General features: G+C 43.1%; 1 protein-coding gene across 2 annotated transcripts in view; it reads left to right on the forward strand.

The window, feature by feature from the left end:
* The window catches only part of fat2 (FAT atypical cadherin 2), a 165,811-nt gene that overhangs the window by 84,919 nt on the left and 61,321 nt on the right, over positions 1-19,571 (forward strand). For both annotated transcript variants that reach the window (XM_088080717.1, XM_042492869.2), the window contains 7 exons: positions 6,517-6,656; positions 7,702-7,764; positions 9,637-9,849; positions 10,411-10,621; positions 11,870-15,537; positions 16,533-16,929; positions 17,386-17,585. In XM_088080717.1, the coding sequence (XP_087936843.1) occupies positions 6,517-6,656; positions 7,702-7,764; positions 9,637-9,849; positions 10,411-10,621; positions 11,870-15,537; positions 16,533-16,929; positions 17,386-17,585 (4,892 nt within the window). The remainder of the gene's footprint in view (positions 1-6,516; positions 6,657-7,701; positions 7,765-9,636; positions 9,850-10,410; positions 10,622-11,869; positions 15,538-16,532; positions 16,930-17,385; positions 17,586-19,571) is intronic.

Raw genomic sequence — 19,571 nt, forward strand, 5'->3', positions numbered from 1 at the left:
CATTACATCGTCGCCTCTGGCACCAGTGTGCGAATGTGTGTGTGTGTGTGTGAATCTGTGCATGCATGTGTATGTGAATGTGTGTGTGTTTTCATGAATCAGCTGGTCCTCATCCACTGTGGCGCTTTCAAAGCGAGCATCAGATATGAAACACCACGTCTGACAAAAGTCGAGCTCACGCTCCGTCAGTCAGTACGGATTACTAATATTGTGTTAATCACACTGCTTATCACTAATGCAGTTTGAGCTGGATTTAGAGCTGTGATTTAGGCTACTTTTAAAATTGCCAGAATTTGACATATATGACAAAATTTCGGTTCAGCCAGTTTGCATAAAATCAAACCATTTTAAGCTTGTACACCTGACTGGATATCTGACCCAACTCCACTTGTCACTTTGAGGATCTGTTACTGCTTTCTTTTATTCACATTTTCCCTGACCACATCAATAACTTCAAAGTTACCACGACTTACAGCTTTAAGATAAATGTAGCAGAGTGAAGTATGCGTACAATATTTCAGGCTCAAATAAATCATAGTATAAACTCTCACGAAACTGAAATATGTACGTATAAAATGTATGCATTTGTGCAGTAGTCGAGCGTTGTGTCACCCTCCAGCTCTGCCTTGTAATTAATTCTGACAGCTGTATTCAATCAGTCAATCAGTTCGAGTGTTTGTTGTTCTGTTGGATAATTGCGCAGCTTTTTCCTCCCTGTGTGGTCCAACAACACTACTCACCAATTATCACTGATGGCCTGTCAACCGTCAGATCAACCTCCTCCTCCTCTCCTCTCCTCTCCTCTCCTCTCCTCTCCTCTCCTCTCCTCTCCTCCTCTCCTCCTCTCCTCTCCTCCCCCCTCCTCTCCTCTCCTCTCCTCCTCTCCTCTCCTCCCCCCTCCTCTCCTCTCTGTATCTCTGTACCTCATCTCGTTGTGGGAATGTTGTTGTGTCACAGGACTCCTCTCTCCGTGCAGATACGATCAGGCGTTTCTCGCTCGGCGTTTCTCGTTTACCTTCCTGCTGTCCAGCAGCAGAACCCAGATGTGTATCGAGCGTCTGCAGCTGTCAGATAACTCAGAGACAAATGAAGACTTCCCTCGCCGTCAGAATAAGTCCTCCTGTGACTCTGCACAATAACAACACTCTGCGTTCAGAAAAACAGAAAATCAAAGCGAGGGCGGCAGCGTCTCGGCTGTTTGTGGACGGACGTGGCGTCCCTCTCTGGATGGTGATGTGTGAGTTGGAGCGGGTCCCAGCTGGGTGTGATGAGGTCCGGATGAGGGTCAGCACCTGCAGGTCTGAGGCCGCGGCTCGCTGCTGGAGGACGAGTATTGTCCTCAGCAGGGGAGGGTTGAGCATCTGCTCCAAAAGGACGAGTTCAGGCGTCTCCGGGTCTGAGTCCTGCAGGGCGCCTGATTATAGGGACACACTGAGAATAGAAAACTACATGTAGGAAAAAAATCTCTTTTATTGGAGGATTCAATAACAGTTTAACTGTTTGAAATCTGAGTAAACTGGCTTGATTTCTTAAAAAAAAAAGAAAAAAAAAAAGAAGTGAGCAGACAAAGACAAAATTACCTTAAAATTAAAAATAAACTAGTCAAAACTACAAGAAAATTACCCAAATAGTATACCAAAAAATCCCCACCACTTTTTGAAGTAAAATAAAAAAAATAAAGGTAAGATTAGCTCCCTGAAGTTTTATAAAGTAAAAGTTCCTCCTATGCTGACACACAAAATTATTTATGGGAGTGAATGGAGTTATTACTTCTTCTGTACTGATATGATGCGCGTGATTCTGTAGTTACTGCGGGAACTCCTCGTTCTCGCCACTCCAGCTGATCTGGCAGAGTTGACGGATGAGGGAGCAATACCATAGCTGAACTGTGCCGCAACGCACATGCCAGCGCCGGAAATCCAGGATAAGAGAGAGGGTGAGGAGTTGGAGTAGAGCCGCTGCTCCTTCGCCTCGATGGGACCAGTTGAGGTGGTTCGGGGGTCTGATCAGGATCCTTCTTGGCGCCTCCTATTAGCGATGTTCCAGTCCTGTCAAACTGGTAGTTTGCTCCCGGGCAGACCCAGAACATGCTGGAGGGATTACGTATCTGGTCTGGCCTGGGAACGCCTCGGGGTCCCCCAGCAGGAGCTGGACAGCGTTGCTGGAGAGGGAAATCTGGAGTGCTCTGCTCCGCCTGTTGCCCTGGCAACCAGGCCTCGGATAGTCGGACGACAATGGATGGATGGATAATTTTATTGGCACTCATTGAAATAATATGCTGATGCTGCAGAGACCTTGTGGACATGGACAGTTTCCCTTCGCCAAACTTAAGCCAAACTTTGGAGTGTTATTTAACGGACTTCTGAGTCAGTAAAGTCAGCTGAGGACGCCGACGTCCCCAGGAAGAGGAAGGACCGTCAGAGCAAAGAATCAATCGATCTTCATCTCTGACCTTCGACCTCGGAGCGGTGACCGAAAAACTCCTGCTGCTGATCAGATCAGAGAAATGATGCCGCCTCAGCAGGAGAGTCGAGCTGATTCTCTGTGAGGACATCGTGCTGCCAGAGCTGAGGGAGGTCGCCCACCTGCAGGACGCCCCGAGGAGGACAGAGGACGGGCCGAGGAACGACACCTCCTCATGTCTCGGAGCAGTCAGTGCAGGAAGAGACATTTTTCTCATGGTCAACTCTGAATATTGCAGAGTTTGACCCTTTGGGGTTCAAGATTTTCAGACTGACACGGTGGAAAAACGATAAAGAATAACTTTTTAAAATGTATTTGTATGGACAAAAATATAAAAGTCTAAGCTCTCTGAAAAACATGTTCTGAAAAAAAGCAGTAAAGATAAATAAAGTGCTGCGATTCGAACATGACAGAGAAAACTCAGAGCATCGTCAGATCAAATGTGAGTTATTCTGCAGCCTGTCAGCTCATTTTCAGTTTCAGAGACGTGTTTTCAACAGCTTTTGACCAAACATCCTCTGGACTAGGTGTGCAAACAGTTAACTGTTAACCCATAGAGCCTGTATTAATATTACACACACTCGTGTTGCTCTGCGCACAAAACGCACTTTTCAAATCCAAGCGTAACCACATGTGAAGTAGATTATTGTAATTATTATTTATTTAATTTTTATTTTTTACAAAGTAATTTCGTGTTAAGTTGCTCATTGCACTTTACCAATGTAAAAAAAGCTCATATTTTAAAGGGTTGAATGACTGATGGTCTCTCAGTTTGTGTCGTTGACCCACAAAAACATCCAGAAGATGGATGGAAGAACGGCGAGAAGGATAAAAATGTCAGTGAAATTCCTGCGTGGAAGGTCCTTTCTCTCCTGTGTAACACGACTTTTTTTTTCCTCTCCCGGTTTGATGAGTAACAGAGATTTTTTTGCGTGGCTGGCCCCGCAGGGAGCTGAGCCTCCGACCACGGCGCCGATATCATATCTTCCTGGAAATGATCAGTAAAGTGAAAAATTGCTTTCATAGTGCATCTTCCTCTCTGTGCGACGACAGGCAGCGATGAGCGATGCTGCAGCGATTTCATTATTTTCCATGAAAGTCTTCCTGTGTGTGTGTGTGTGTGTGTGTGTGTGTGTGTGTGTGTGTGTGTGTGTGTGTGTGTGTGTCAGTCAGTCACAGCAAGTCAATCCTGAGATTTAAAAAGTCTAAATCAGTTAAACGGAGCTGTCAGTGTGGCTGCTCAGAGCACCGTCAGTCATCAGGGCGAATAAAGACATAGACTTTCGGGTGACCCAGTTATCTATCGATCTAAGAGTGTGTGTGCAGAGTGTGTGTGCAGAGTGTGTGTTTGTGTAAAATGTGAGGAAAGGTAGGAAATAAGAGATTTTTTTTGTGCTTTTTTTCTCATGAACAGAGACACAATTATCAAAACATGAAAAATGAAAAGACACTAAAATGAGCCAAACAGTCTGTAATATTTAATAAGTGGTGACAGAGTGCAGCCTCAGCATCCCTTACTGTAACACATGTAGAGGTAAAAGTTGTGTGTGTGTGTGTGTGTGTGTGTGTGTGTGTGTGTGTGTGTGTGTGTGTGTGTGTGTGTGTGTGTGTGTGTGTGTGTGTGTGTGTGTGTTTGGCCCTTTGCAAGGTGGACGTCTCAATAAACACCATCTGGCCGAGCAGGCATGAGGTTTACCTTCCTCACGTACGAACACACGACCTGCTGAGAGACAGAGAGCGAAGAATGTCATGATGCAAGAAAAAACCGAGAGGGCGCAGGATGAAAAGAGGAGCAAGCGGAGAGAGAAGGAAGGAAGGAGGAAAGAAAGAAAGAAAGGCGAGAAAAGGAGAGAAACAGAGAGACAGACGGGCAGAGTGAGTCAGAGTTACCGCAGATTGAAAACAGTGTGTTTCAAATATTTGTCGTCGGAGAGTAAATCATCAGATAAAACAGGATAAAGAACAGAACTATGAATACAATGATGCATATTTAAGAAACACACATCACATTTGAACACCAGGGGCCACGTAAATATGTAAATTGAAGTCGTTATGGACCAGCATACTCACAGTTTTGGCTGAGATAATGATGATGAGGAGATTGAATATGACCTCAGAGACAAACTTGTTTTTGGGTTGTTTTGTAGTTTTGCTGACTGCATTTTTATTTCTGAAGTCTGCACAGCGTTCTGCAAAATGTCAACAAAAAGTGCGTTTATAAATCTAATATTGAGTCATTTACGAGTCGTGAGTTTCATCGCTCTTTTATTGACATTTGAGCCGTCGTCTCCCCTGTTGGGTTTTTACGAGGTGCTTGAGGTGCTTGAGGTGCTTGAAGTATTTGAATTTGGCACTTATAAGTGTTGGTACTGGAATACCTTAAAAGTCTGATATTTCATAACTGTCTTTGAAAAAAGGATGAGTAAAATTGGAAAAACAGAATGTTAAATGCTCACAGCGGAGTCAGCGTCAGCATAGGTATTTTTCTGCTTCTTAAAAAAACTTTTTGCAATAAATGGGAGTTTATTCCTAAATTGACATGTAACCATCTGGTGTTTTTTATATTCGCACTTTCAATTTGATTGAGAAACATGCACTGCTTTACAAATCCAGCGTCTTTGCAGCAAAATCTACATTTGGAGCATTTTCTGTTGTCATGGCAACATGTGAGTCCGGACAGACATCAATCAGTCAAATTTTATTTCTGTAGCACCTTTCAAACAAAAGTGCTTTACAGTTTACATACATGAAAGTCAGACTAAAAAGAGTTTTTAGTTTACCTTTATGCAGACTTACAACCACTGAGGCGGTTATTCTGGTTGTTATCATGCTTTGAAAGTGTTTTTTTAAGAGTAATATGTATTCTTCTTCTCCTCTTTTTTGGCACTTTACTGCCCTGTGAAGTCAGCACATGTGGAGATCTATATCACGTTTCATTACTATAAACAATATTAGGACCATGATAAACTCAACACGTTATCTTGAAGTGAATTATTATCATTATTTACTCGTTCATTCATCCCTTCGGTGTCTCTACAGCAGGAGAAGAAGGAGAAACAGTCAAGGTTAAACTCAGAGTTAAATCAGATGGACAGAGAGACACAGAGAGAGAGACAGGTGGACAGACAGGCAGTTGTTGTCTCTGTCTGTGTGTCTCAGTTGGTTTCTCGGCTCCGTCTGTAAATAAGAGGCCATCAAAACGTCCCGCTGTGATGGATGGATTCATATGAAGGAAAGAAAAATCTATTTCTCTCTGTTGTTCTCTGTGTTTTAGGTCTATTTTAATTCAATCACTTTATCAGAAACACTTCGGCCAAACATTTTTACTAAACTCACGTCTTCAAAAGTCGTTTCATGAGTCATCCCAGACAAACTGTTCAAGTCCCCGACCTTTAAAGGGAAAAAACAAGAAACTATATAACTGACAAAATTCATTTTCAGTAACTGAAGATGCAAATTTAAATAAACTCTCCAGCAAAAAGTAAAAACAAAAAGTAATTAAAAGTACAATTTTTGTATTTTATCTGTTTTCTCACATTCATGGGAGTTAATACTCAATAAATACTGCAAAAATAGTGGACTTTTATGTTCTTAGTAGCATAATTTCCAAACAAATTATTTAATTTGCGAAAGAAAAACAAACAATGGCGACTTTTCGAGAACTCGACCTTCATCAGGCAAACAGTTTAGTGACAAAAAGACGCCGTCTCACGCAGCCAGTTTAAAATCTTTTGGGGCTTAAAAGCTTCTCTCTTTGTGGAAAATATGTCAGTTTTTTTTAATTTAAACAAATTAGAGTTTATATTCCTCAGAGTTTCGTCAGCGTGGGCACGGTGCTGCAGGAGTCACCTGCCCAAATCACCGCCGTTCTTCAGCCGCTGGAGGACGATGCCAACATGCATCACTCCTGCAGCCCGTCAAAATCAGAGCTGCACCGTCTGACGTACCGACTGAGAGATTACCTCTGACAGCTGGACGCCCACAGACCGCAGCGCCTGATGGGGTAAAACTCACCTGTCTGTCTGTCTCTCTGTGTCTCTGTCTGTCTCTCAGGTGGCGATGAGGACAAGGACTTTGACATCCAGAGAAACACAGGAACCATCTCCATCGCCCGCCGGCTCGACGCCGCCCGACGCTCCAACTACAACATGACGGTGCGGGTCACCGATGGCCATCACAGCGCCACCACACAGGTCAGAGACATCAACCAAAAATACTTCACAGAAACATGTTTCATAATAACAAAAAGTTATTCAAAAAAAGGAAATATTGATAGGATTGTCTGAATTTCCTTTAAACTTCAAGCGAACTTTTTTATTTTTTATTTTATTTCTTTCAGAAACATTGGGACAAAGCAACAAGCAACTTAACAAAACCTGGCCCAAAAATGAACAAGAATTTAGTATAAAATTTAAATAAAATTACCTGAAAATAAGCAAAAAATAAATTTAAATTTAAATTATATTTAAAAAACAAACAAAAAGACCTAAAGGACTGCTGGAAAAGAAGTATTTATTTTATAATTTTTAAAAAATATTTTCTGTAAAATGATTTTGAATATAAATTTATTATAATTAAATTAAGGTTTGTCAGCATTTTCCCTATTTTTGGCAGGTAATTGTGTAATAATCTTCCCCTCCTTTTTAAGTCTAATTTTTGGGTGAATTTCTTGTCAATGCTGCAAATTTTTTGCCAGTAGTGGGACATTTCTAGCCAGGCTTCTTATTTCCTTTTCCCTATGTTTTCGAAAGAAATCAAACTAATTTGCAGCTAATTTTTACCCAAGGTTTCAAAGGGTCAGATACTTGTGAAAGGCGTCTGAACGCAGCACAAGAAAACTGATTGATCCAGGTTTCAGAGAGTTAATTGAGGATGAAAACATGAGAGAATGAGAGCAGATAAATACATTGCATGTTTGAGTCAGTATGTCATTTTTTAGGAAAATTCTCCATAGTTTGTCTTTACAAAGAGAAGTGAGCAAACTCAGCCCTCTGACGAAGCCTCGTTCATTTTAAATTCACCCGCTGAGCTCCACCAGCAGCTTTAAACCAAAAACATCCAACAGCTTTATTTATGTGGTCGTTTGAGTTTCTAAATCCCCAGTTTTAGGATCTGGTCTTAAGTCCTGCCGACGGCGGCGGCTCAGGTGCTGCGTGCGAAGCGCTGCTTTCCATTTTTAATGTTGTTCATGCTGAGCGTTTATTTTCTGACGCCGCGTGCTCTGTCTCCAAACCGCAGGCCTACATCCGAGTGCTGGACATGAACGAGCATCGGCCCGTCTTCCTGAAGCCGCTGTACGAGGTGAGAATCCACAAAGACCCCAAAAATTTTCATTTCTGTGTCAGAGGAGACTTATTACAGCAGTAAAACACCCAGAAGGACATTCTTCACAGATAATTACAGAGACGCACCAGCTGTGAAAGCAGCGTCTGTCTGAAAGGCCTTAAATGGGTTTTAATACAACAAAACTTTCTAAGATAACATCAAAGACTTTACAATATTTGCAAACTTTCTTGCCATGTCTGAAAAAAAAGAATACGTCAAGAAACGAGACAAAAATGTCTCCTGCTGGATTAACTGTAAACTTTAGAGCAACATGAGGCTTGTCATTTGTGGATGCAGATGTTGGATTAACTATAAGTTTTTTTGGGGAGTCGGTGGCTCAGTGGATTGAGCAGGCGCCACATGTACAGAGGCACCTGCGCCAGAGTCCTCGCTCCTGCCGTCGCAGGTTCAACTCCCACCTCGGCCCGTTGCTGCATGTTGCCCTCTCTCTTCCCCCTTCACACTTTCTCTCTGTCCTATTCAATAAAGGCAAATCAATCCAAAAAATATCTTAAAAAAACAAACATAGCTTTTAGTTTGGTTTAATCACGCTTTCTAACTTTTAAGAATTACAGTTTCAACAGGAACACATGCATAATGCATTTAGTTCTGTTTGAAAAACAACCACAAAGAGACACAAAATGATTAGAGGAGATACAAAACACCCACAAAGAGACACAGTGAACACAAAAGTGAGCAAAAATCGCCATAAAGAAAGACAAACCAAACCAAATAGGATACAAAATTACCTCAGAGACCCAAACCACTACAAAAGCACACAAAATGACCTCAACAACACACAAAACAGCCTCAAAAAGACACAAAATGACCTCAACAACACACAAAACAGCCTCAAAAAGACACAAAATGACCTCAGTAAGACAGAAAACAGCCTCAAAAAGACACAAAATGACCTCAGTAAGACAGAAAACAGCCTCAAAGAGACACAAAATGAAAACTAAAACAGGCAATACAACCACAAAGAAACACAAAGGAAACCAAATCAGACACAAAATTACCTCGGAGCGACGCAGTGGCGTCTCTGCTCTCACTGCATATTAACTCTCAGCAGTAAACTCTGAATTTGTCATTTTGACTATTTTCCACCTGATGAGGTCATTTTGACCATATTTGGCATATGGAGGAAATACATGCTATTTCCACCAGGTGACCTGTCACAGTCAATGTAGCTGCTGATCACTGACATATCCCAGACTGTCAGCAGCTACAATAACAAAAATCTACTTTGCAAAGTTTGCATATAGTATATTGAAAATAATACATTTTTTGTGGGGGTTTTCCATTTAAAAACATAGTGGCATCAGGACAAAAACCTGGCATTTCAAGGGTAAAAATTAAAAAAAAAATGAATATTTGACTAAAATAACCAATCTGCTCCTTGTGCTCTACTTTGTGCTCAGATTATTCGCCGTTTAAGTAGCAAAAGTGAAGCTGGAGAAGTCCTGAATGCACTTTAGACGACGAGCTGCAGATATTTTGAAAAAAGGCTCTTTGTGTTAACACAAACAGAACACATTTTATTTAACTTTAGACTCACATTGAGCGTTATTAACCCGCTCTGCAGGCCTTCTTTTCTGTAATTATCAGCACATCCAAACACAGTCCAGAGCTTCACTGTTGTCCTCTAATTACAGTCATCACCGCCTCCTCTGCTCCTCAAATTGTCCCTCTGACAGTGTTTTCCTGTCCTCAAAATGTTTTCTCTTCTTCAGACCGCCTTTATGAATAAAAATTGTGTCCAAATTGAAAAGTCCAGTATTTCAGTTTTCCGGTAGTTGTGTTTGTTTTTCATTTCCTCCCCCGTCTGTCTGTCTCTGTGTGATTAAGGTGAGGGTTCCTGAGGACACGTCTCCGTGGAAGGACATTCTGCAGATCAGCGCGCAGGACGCCGACACCAACAGCAAGCTGGTGTTCTCCGTCCACAGCAGCCTGCACCCGGACAGCACCAAGTTCTTCCACCTGGACCCCAAGAGCGGCGTCCTGGTGATGACGGAGCGGCTCGACTACGAGACCATCTCCACTCACACGCTCATCGTCATGGTAACAAAGACACGTAGAAAAGATTCTTATGAAGATGTCGGCTGCCATTAACACTCAAACTGAGCCAATTGAAATTGCTAAAAATAATCCGAGAAAGGTACAATGCAACGATGCAGTGTTTTAGTAACGTTTTCAACTAAAACAGTTTTGTTTTAGTTCCCAGAACGTTCTTCTTAAAGTTCGGGTAACGTTTTCCACAAACATTAAAAAATGTTGAAAATGTTTTACATTACATTTTCATTCAATAAAAAGGTCTGTAATCTCAGTCCTCAATAACATGTTCTGAATGTTGCTTTGAAAACGTTCTCTCTTTGTTCTCATGTAACATTGTGGGAACGTTTTACAAAGCAACATTCTCTGATCTGTCACCTCTCACTTCACCAAAACGTCCTCAGTGTTGCAGTTCAAACGTGACATCTCAGTCAGCGTTTAACCTTAACAGAACATTATTTGAAATGATAAACATCCTTAAAACATTCTTTGAACGTTAGATTAAAATGTTTTTATTAAAACGTTATTGTAACATGTAGGTAACGTTAGCCAGTGTCTTCTCGTCCTCAGGTGCGTGACCAGGAGATCCCGGTGAAGAGGAACTTTGTGAAGGTGGTGGTTCACGTGGAGGACTGTAACGACCACTCGCCGGCGTTCCTCAGCCCTCGGTACGAGGCCACGCTCTCCAACATGGCCCCCACGGGCTCCGAGGTCGTCCGGGTCAAAGCTCTGGACAAAGACATGGGCAGCAACGCCGACATCAGCTACTCTCTGAACTCCGGTGAGCAGCTTTTTCATCTTTCATTCATGTTTGAGCCTCGCTCTGCTTTACATTCATGCGGTTCATCATCATCACACCTGGGAGCTGCCACCGTTTTCTAACGCCGACCGCCGGGAGCTGCCCCGCGCAGCCCAGCCTTCACATGTCGACTGCTTAATGCAGAGAGTTCAAGGGCACGGCGCCGCCGCCTGAGGGAGGAACGTGTTCCTCAATCACCTTCCCAGCCGCGATTCTCTGTCTGAGATTAGAATTTAAAGCTCCTGCTCTCGCTCCGCCTCTGGTCTTTATCGTTTCGCCGGCTCTGTGTTTGCACATTAACGCTCAAACATCTTGACCTTCTGAGAGATTTGTGGAGCTCCGCGGCGAGCGTTCTCTCGCAGCGGTGTGGGATTTATCGGGACGGCTGCTGATCATATATGATCAAAGCAGGAGGGAGTGATCCCGGCTGCTGCAGTGAGGCACATGATGCTGCTCAGAGTGTTTTATACACCAACACTGCCCCCGAACCAACCTTTAACCCTTTTACTCTCACAACTCCACAGAACTAGTTCATTAAGCTCAAGTTAATTATTATTTTTAAACCAAACATGGTACAGCTCACAGTAAAATGTATTTTTTTTCTTTTGTCTTTGTGGTTTTCTTTTAGAAAGTATTGTAAAATCTAACATAGTTCTTCCTGCATGTTGTTATAGTGTTTGTTCGCTCTAACGTCACGTATTGTTGTGAGGGATTTGAGAGATTCTGGTTTTGAGGATCAGGACTCTGGCTGGGTGTGTTGTGCTGTTTAAGCAAATCGTTGCTCTCATCTCTACGCAGGAAGAAATTCTTAATTTTATCTTTTCATGTTATTTTGTGTGGGGTTTTCTCACATCTTCAGCAGCTGTTAACCCTGAAGCCAAAGCTTTAAATAAAATGAATGAATGAATATAATTAGATTTTTGTTACACCAAAAGAAATTATATATTTATTAATAATTTTATATTTTAACGCTTTTTTGTTCATTTGTTTTGTGTGTTTTTTCTTTTACTTTTTTGTGCTAATTTTTAAATAATATTCCTGTTTATCTTTTTATTTATTTTTATTAATTTTATTATTATTATTATTATAAGTTTTTTTTTGGAAAGAAATAAAGCCAATTTTCTCCGGTTTCTAAGGGTTAAAGTCTACCGCATAAGATAAAAAAAAACTCTAAGATTGACAGCATTTTAAATCATTTGTCTAACACGTCCTTTTATTTTCTCCCTGCAGGAAACATTGACAACATCTTCTCCATCGACCCGGCGCTGGGCTCCATCACCGTGTCCAAACCTCTGGACCTGCAGCCTCAGGACCAGTTCCACCTGACGGTGAAGGCCACGGATCAGGGCTTCCCTCAGCGCAGCGACCTCTGCTCCGTCCACGTCCACGTACACATCTCCGACCAAACCCCGCCCGCCTTCCCCTCGGACGAATACCTGGCTGAGATCAGCGAATCGAGCGCTCTGGGAACGCCGGTGGTCACCATCTCAGCCTCAAGCCCCGCCGCAGTGCATTATGGGATAGAAAGCGGGAACCTTAACGAGACGTTTCACATCAACCCGTACACCGGGCTGATTTCACTGCAGAAACATGTGGATTTTGAGGATTGTGCGTCATACAAGCTCAAAGTGACAGCGTCCACTACAGCCGGAGCCTCATCCAGGACGGTCGTTTACATCTATGTGGTCGACGAGAACGACAACGCTCCGGTTTTCCAGCAGCGGGAGTACCTGGGACAGATAAGCGAGGCGGCTCACATCAACAGCATGGTGATGGGAGAGAGACATACGCCTCTGGTCGTTCAGGCGTCGGACGCAGACAAAGATTCAAACTCTCTGCTGGTGTTTGAGATCCTGGAAGCGGACGCTCTGAACGTCTTCAGGATCGACTCGAGCATGGGCACCATCTCTCTGATCGCGCCCGTTGACTTTGAGTCCAGGGCCGAGTATCACTTCAGCGTGCAGGTGAAAGACTCCGGGGAGCCGTCGCTGTACGCAGCAGAGCCCGCCATGGTCACCGTCCGCGTTCTGGACCTGAACGACTGCCCGCCACAATTCAGCGCCCCCGTGTACGAGCCATCCATCATCTCGCCGGCTGTCACAGATACAGAGGTCGTGCGCGTCACGGCCCATGACGCCGACTCTGCGGTTTCATACAGCATCACTGAGGGGAATCTGCACAACGCCTTTTCAATCCACCCCGACACCGGAGTCATCACCGTGAGCAACGTGTCTGAATTTCGTCCGTTTTACCAGCTGGTTGTCAGAGCCTCTGACGGCCTCTACAAAGACTCCGCCACTGTCAAAGTAAACGTAACAAACCTCACAGCCAGCGGTCTCAGATTTGGGCACAAAACGTACACGGCGAGCGTCTCAGAAAACCTAAAGACGGTGAAAACTTTACTGGCGCTCAAAGCTGTGGGCTGTTATCTAAACGAGCCTGTTTTATTCTCCATTTTGAATCCAGCGGGGAAGTTTGTCATCTCCGAGACGTCGGGCGTTCTTGAAACGACCGGTTTTCCTTTCGACCGAGAGGAGCGGGACGTTTATGACATCATAGTGAAGGTAGAAGACATGAGAACACCGGCACGGACGGCCACCGCCCAGGTCAAAGTTTTTGTAGATGACGTCAACGACAATGCGCCGCAGTTTCTGAACTTGCCTTTTTCAATGATGATCTCTGAAACCACCGAACCAGGAGACGTTTTATACCAGGCGACCGCCGTCGACAGAGATTTAGGAGAGAACGGATCCATCATGTACTCACTGGATGATGACTACGACCTCTTCAGGATAGATCCGGATGTCGGCGATGTCTCCCTTCAGCGGCCGCTCGACTTCGAAGCTCTCAATAAGTACGTGTTGACAGTTTTGGCGACAGATGACGGCGAGCCCGGTCACAGCACATCTGCACAGCTCAGCATCCAAGTGAGGAATCAAACTAACCCAATTTTCCAGACGCTTCTGTATCCGTTGAAAGTTCCTGAAAACGTCCCACCGTTCACGACCATCCTGCACGTACAGGCGAGGAATCCAGAGGGGTATCGACTCATCTACAACCTGGAGGAGGAAAACGCCACGCAGCACTTTCACATTGATTTCAAAACTGGCGTGCTGACCGTCACAAACCCGCTTGACTACGAGAGTCAAACCATGCACATCTTGACGGTCCGAGCATCTGATTCTGTGACCGGAGCATTCTCGGAGGCTTCCATTGAAATCGAAATCGAGGATGTGAACGATAACGCGCCCGTTTTCTCAAAACTAACGTACACTGCGGACGTTGTCGAGGAGCTTCCAGTAGGCACCTCTGTGATACAGATCTCCGCCTCCGATAGAGACTCCGGCAGAAATAAAGATCTCACCTTCCAGATTGTAAAAACGGAAAATAACGAGACTGATTTTTTCGAGATCAACGCTCACAGTGGGCTGATCATCACGAAACGGGTGCTCGACCATGAAAGCATCAAACACTTTAATTTGAGAGTCAGAGCGACCGATAACGGCACCGTCCCTCTCAGCAGCGAAGCCCACGTCTTCCTAAATGTCACTGACGTCAACGACAACCCTCCGGACTTTGTCACCTCCCAGTACGACGCCACGCTGGATGAAATGGCGAAGTGCGGCCACATCGTCATCAAAATCCAAGCTTCAGATCCGGACACCGGCGACCTGAACAACCTCAAGTACAAAATCCTCTCAGGGAACGAAGGTCGCTACTTCAACATCAACGAGTCTTCAGGAATCATCTCGTTTTCGAACGTCTGTAAGAGGAACCTGGACCCGTACTACAACCTGACGGTGGCGGTTTCAGACGGCGTGTTTCAGAAATCGGCTCCGGTCAACATCGACATGATCAACAGCAACAGGCACAACCCGCACTTCAAACAGAGCATATATGAAGCAGAGCTGGCGGAGAACGCCGAGGCAGGAACTCGGGTGATCCGATTGGCGGCCATCGACCCTGACGACGGACCATACGGTAGCGTTGACTACACCATCATCAACAAACTCGCTGATGAGAAGTTCGCCATCGACGCTGACGGGCAGATTGTTACAACACAACCTTTGGATAGAGAGAACCCCGAACAGAGGGTCATAGCGATCAAAGTGATGGCGAAAGACGGCGGCGGGAAAGTGGCGTTCTGCACAGTGAAGATTATCCTCACGGACGAGAACGACAACGTGCCGCAGTTCAAAGCGTCGGAGTACCAAGTGTCGATCCAGTCGACTGTGAATAAAGGCTCCCCGGTGATTCAGATCATGGCGTACGACGCAGACGACGGCAAAAACGCGGACGTCACTTACACCGTGGACGAAGCCGAACAGGTGACCGAAGACATCATCGAGATTAACCCTTTCACCGGCATTGTCAGCGTCAAAGAGAGTCTCGTCGGCATGGAGAACAAGATCTTCAACTTCAAGGTCAAAGCTCGCGACGGCAGCCTCCCCTTCTACAACTCCACCGTCCCCGTTCAGCTCAAAGTGGTTCCTCCCGAGGTTCCTCTGCCCAAGTTCTCCGAGCCGCTCTACACCTTCTCCGCCGCCGAGGACGTCCCCGTCGGGACGGAGGTGGGCTCGGTGCGAGCGGACTCGGACATGCCTCTGATCTACAGCCTGGTGAACGGGAACACGGTGGAGAGCAACAGAGACAAAGTGTTCAGTCTGGACAAAGAGAGCGGGACGCTGCTGCTGCAGAAAAGCATCGACCACGAGAAGACCAAGTGGTACCAGATCGACGTGATCGCTCAGGGGAGCCACAACGGAACCGATGTGGCCTCGCTGGTGTCGGTCAGCATCCAGGTCCAGGACGTGAATGACAACCAGCCCGTGTTTGACGCAAACCCGTACAGGGCCTTCCTGGCTGAGAACATGCCGGCTGGAACCACCGTGATCCAGGTGAGAACAAGACCGTTTTTATCATTTTATCTTTACAGCCAGCTGAGAGTCACTGCGGACCGTATAATAAAGTCAGACTCAACATACGGCCCACGGGCTAAATCTGGCCCCCGTCAGGGTGCCAGGTGGCCCCCGACCATTACTCACAACAAATTAATTAATTAATTTTAATTTTGAACATATAAAAACAAAACACACGAATCAAAGCTAACAAACCTTACTGCCATGTGCAATGAAAAAACCAAAAAGACAGAAAAGGCCGATACATCAGTCTCATTACAAATCTACAGAGCTTCTTCAATTTAAGTATCACATGTTTGAAAAGGCAGGAAGGAGTGCACACCTATTTACTCCTACCCCAATATCTACATTCATACTCTATATAAACAACTAAACAACGATTTCATATGCAACCTAAAATTGAATTGAAATGAAATGAAATGAAGTCCCACACACCCCCGATAGTGGTCCTAGCTAAGACCCTAATGTCCTAAAATCATAGAAACATCCTAAAAACCTAGAAATTTTCTGAAATCCTAGAAAAGTCCTAAAATTATAGAAATGTCCTAAAAACCCTAGAAATTTTCTGAAATCCTAGAAACCTCCTAAAATCCTATAAATGTCCCAAAAATCATTGAACCCTTGAAAAAGTCTTGACATTCTAGAAAAGTCCTTAAGATCCTAGAAATCACTAAAATGTCCTAAAAATCCTAGAAATGTCCTAAAAACAATTGAAATGTCCTAAAATCTTAAAAACATGTGCGGGGCTGCTCTGATTGGCCCCTGGGCTCCTGTCATTTGGTAAAAGTGGCCCCCAAACAAAGCAGGCTGAGTCTCCCTGTTTTAGATGTAAAAAACTCGAACCCGAATATCTAGAATCTGACTTAAACTTTTCGTGACTCCCAGTGAGACATCAAACAGCTCATCTCCCAAAATGTCTCCATGTTTCCTTTAAATGTTCCCATTAAAAACACAGACTGACTTTGACCCTTCAGGTGACCGCCAACGACCCGGACACCGACGCCAACGGCCTCGTGACCTACAGCCTGGAGCCTCTACCCGACGACACGGCGGCCGACATCACCAAGATTTTCTCCATCGATGGGGAGAGCGGCTGGATCGCCACCGTGCGGGAGACGGACTGCGAGGCCACCCGGGTTTACAGGTTCAACGTGCTCGCCACGGACCACGGCGGCGACGTCAAGCTGTCCTCCAGCGTCCTGGTGGAGGTGACGGTGACTGATGAGAACGACAACCCGCCCAAGTTCTCAGACGACGTGTACCGCGGCTCGGTGGTGGAGAACAGCAGCCCCGGTGAGGTCATCGTCACCATGACGACCACGGATGCTGATGTGTCGCTGGAGAACCGCCTGGTGACGTGTTACATCACAGGTGAGTCGTGTGTGTGTGTGTGTGTGTGTGTGTTTGCACGCGTTCAGGAGTGTGTGAAGCCCCTGTGTGTTCAGGCGTTTGTTTAATTGTGTCACTCCCACACTCAGTTGTGTGTGTGTGTGTGTGTGTGTGTGTGTGTGTTTTTTCCCTTTATTATTAAAATAAGGTTTTTTTGGGTGCCTTCTTTTTTGAAAGATTTTTCTGCATTGGGGACTTAAGTTATGATACTTAAAGTAGACTTTCTTGATTATACTTGCTTATTTTTTCTTAAGTACCACCTTAAAAGCAGGACTTTCACTTGTAACAGAGTGGTATAAGTACATTTAATGAAGTGAAGGGTCTGAATACTTCTTTCACCACTGCTGAGTATCTGCGATGGTCGCTGTTTCTGTGTCATTTCACCGTCTGTCCGTCAAACTATCGGTGCGGTAACTTCGCTCTTTTTCCATCGTGCAGACGGCGACCCTCTGGGTCAGTTCGCCATCATCCAGGCGGACGAAGGCGAGTGGGGTCTGATCGTGAAGGAGGCTCTGGACCGAGAGACCAAAGACAGATACACGCTCAGAGTCACCGCCACCGACGGAAAGTACGAGGCTCCGGTCACCGTGGACGTCCACGTGCTGGACATCAACGACAACAGTCCGCTGTGTGAACAGGTGAGAGGACGTTTCACCCCGTCATCTACAGATGATATTATTGTGACTTTTAAAACCACGGTTAAATCATATTGTCTTCATTTATCATTGGAAGCTAACAGCAATGTGACCGTAAATTGGCTTGATGTCTTTGAAAGGCATTGTGAAAAGGCAATGAGCAATTTAAGAGGAGATGACCCAAAAATTAGCAAAAGAAATAAAAATAAAGAAAAAATTTAAAAAAATACAAAGAAATTACCTGAAAATTAATTTAAAAAACAAAGAAATTACCTGAAAATTAATTTAAAAAACAAAGGAAATAAATAAATAAAATTAAAAAAAGAAATTACCTGAAATTACCAGAAATTAGAAAAAACAAAACAAAGACAAATATAGTAAGAGAAAAAAAGAAATCACCTATATATTAAGTACTTAAAAAATATAAATTTCCTGTAAATTAATGTTTAATATATAATTATGATAATCATAATTTTTTTTGACATTTTCCCCTTGCTTCTTTAAAAATGATTTTCCAAATTTAATAATTTCTTGTTATTTGCAGAATGGTTCTCACCAAGAACTCATTGACTTTTTTTGTCTGAACACAGCATTAGTAAAATCACATTGCAGGTGATAAAGTTTTTTATTTTATTTCTTTGCACTTTTAATTGCACCAGTAATGTTTATTAGTGAATAAAGTCTTCATTTAAAATGAATAAAGCTCCCGTCTGCCTCATAAAGCCGTCACTGATAAAGAGCCTCGTTAGCTTCATTGGAGAGTTTTAGTGAAGAGAGTTTGAGAGTTTGTATCATAAAAACTTAACTGTCTTTAAATCATTTGTGATTAGATTTAATCAGAAGCGAATCCACACACACGCACACGCACACGCACACACACACACACACACGCACACACACACACACACACACACACACACACCTGTGCGCAGTGTTTCAGCTCTGCAGAGTCAGCAGTCAGATGCTCTCCATTCATATTTTATTCTGCACACAAACCAAAACACGTAAAAATCCATCCTGAGAGGGACGGCTCCACACTCCAGATAATAACTTTTTAAAGTATAAAGAGAGTTTCTGTTTTCATGAGAAGTAAATATTTGGGTTTGTGAGCTGAGCTCTGTCAGAACTCTAACTCAGAGAAAATCCTGAAGTCATTGAAACTTTCAGCTGTTGAATATTTTGCACCGTTTTTAAGACCAGCCAAGAAATAATATCTGTCTGAAAATGGATCAACGCTATCGTGACAGAGAGGACGGCGTTTTTTATTTTCCATAAGGGCTCCACAACCTTTCAATTTCACAACATGGTTTTTAATGAGTTTTTTCTCTTTAATTTCACGCTTTTATTCCTATTATTATTCTCAAATGTATTTCAATCAAGTACTTTTACTTTGCATTTTCTGTTATTATGTCTGTGAAGCACTTTGTAAACTTGTTGTTAAAGGTGGTTTATAAATAAACATTATTATTATTATTATTATTATTATTATTATTATCATTATTATTATTAATATTATTATTATTATTATTATTATTATTATTATTATTATTATTCAATGAATAAGGCAAATAATACATACATACCAATAAAACCTCAGAAAACAAAAACAATTGGGCAAAAAGAAAAAAGTTTAAAAAGTAGTAGTAATAATAATAATAACTTTTTAAAAAAACAACAAAGAAATGACCTGGAAAAAGCTCTTGAAATTTCTAGTAATTCTGTAACTTAATTTTAAATATTGCATTAAATGAATTTAAAATATTATTAAATTATTCAAACTAATTATTGAAAATATTATTAAAATTAATTATTGTGTTATATATATTAGATTATAAATGTATTATTATTAAAAATAATTACATATAGATTTTTTAAAAATTAACAAAAAGGAAATAAGGTAATGACTTGAAAATCAGTAAAAAAGGAAAAAATATCCTGCAGCAAAAGAAATTAGTTAAAACATAACAAGGAAATAAAATTTTATAGTAA

The sequence above is a fragment of the Plectropomus leopardus genome, chromosome 8, assembly GCF_026936395.1.
Source record: "Plectropomus leopardus strain MGB_pleo_1.0 chromosome 8, ASM2693639v1, whole genome shotgun sequence".
Taxonomy (NCBI): domain Eukaryota; kingdom Metazoa; phylum Chordata; class Actinopteri; order Perciformes; family Serranidae; genus Plectropomus; species Plectropomus leopardus.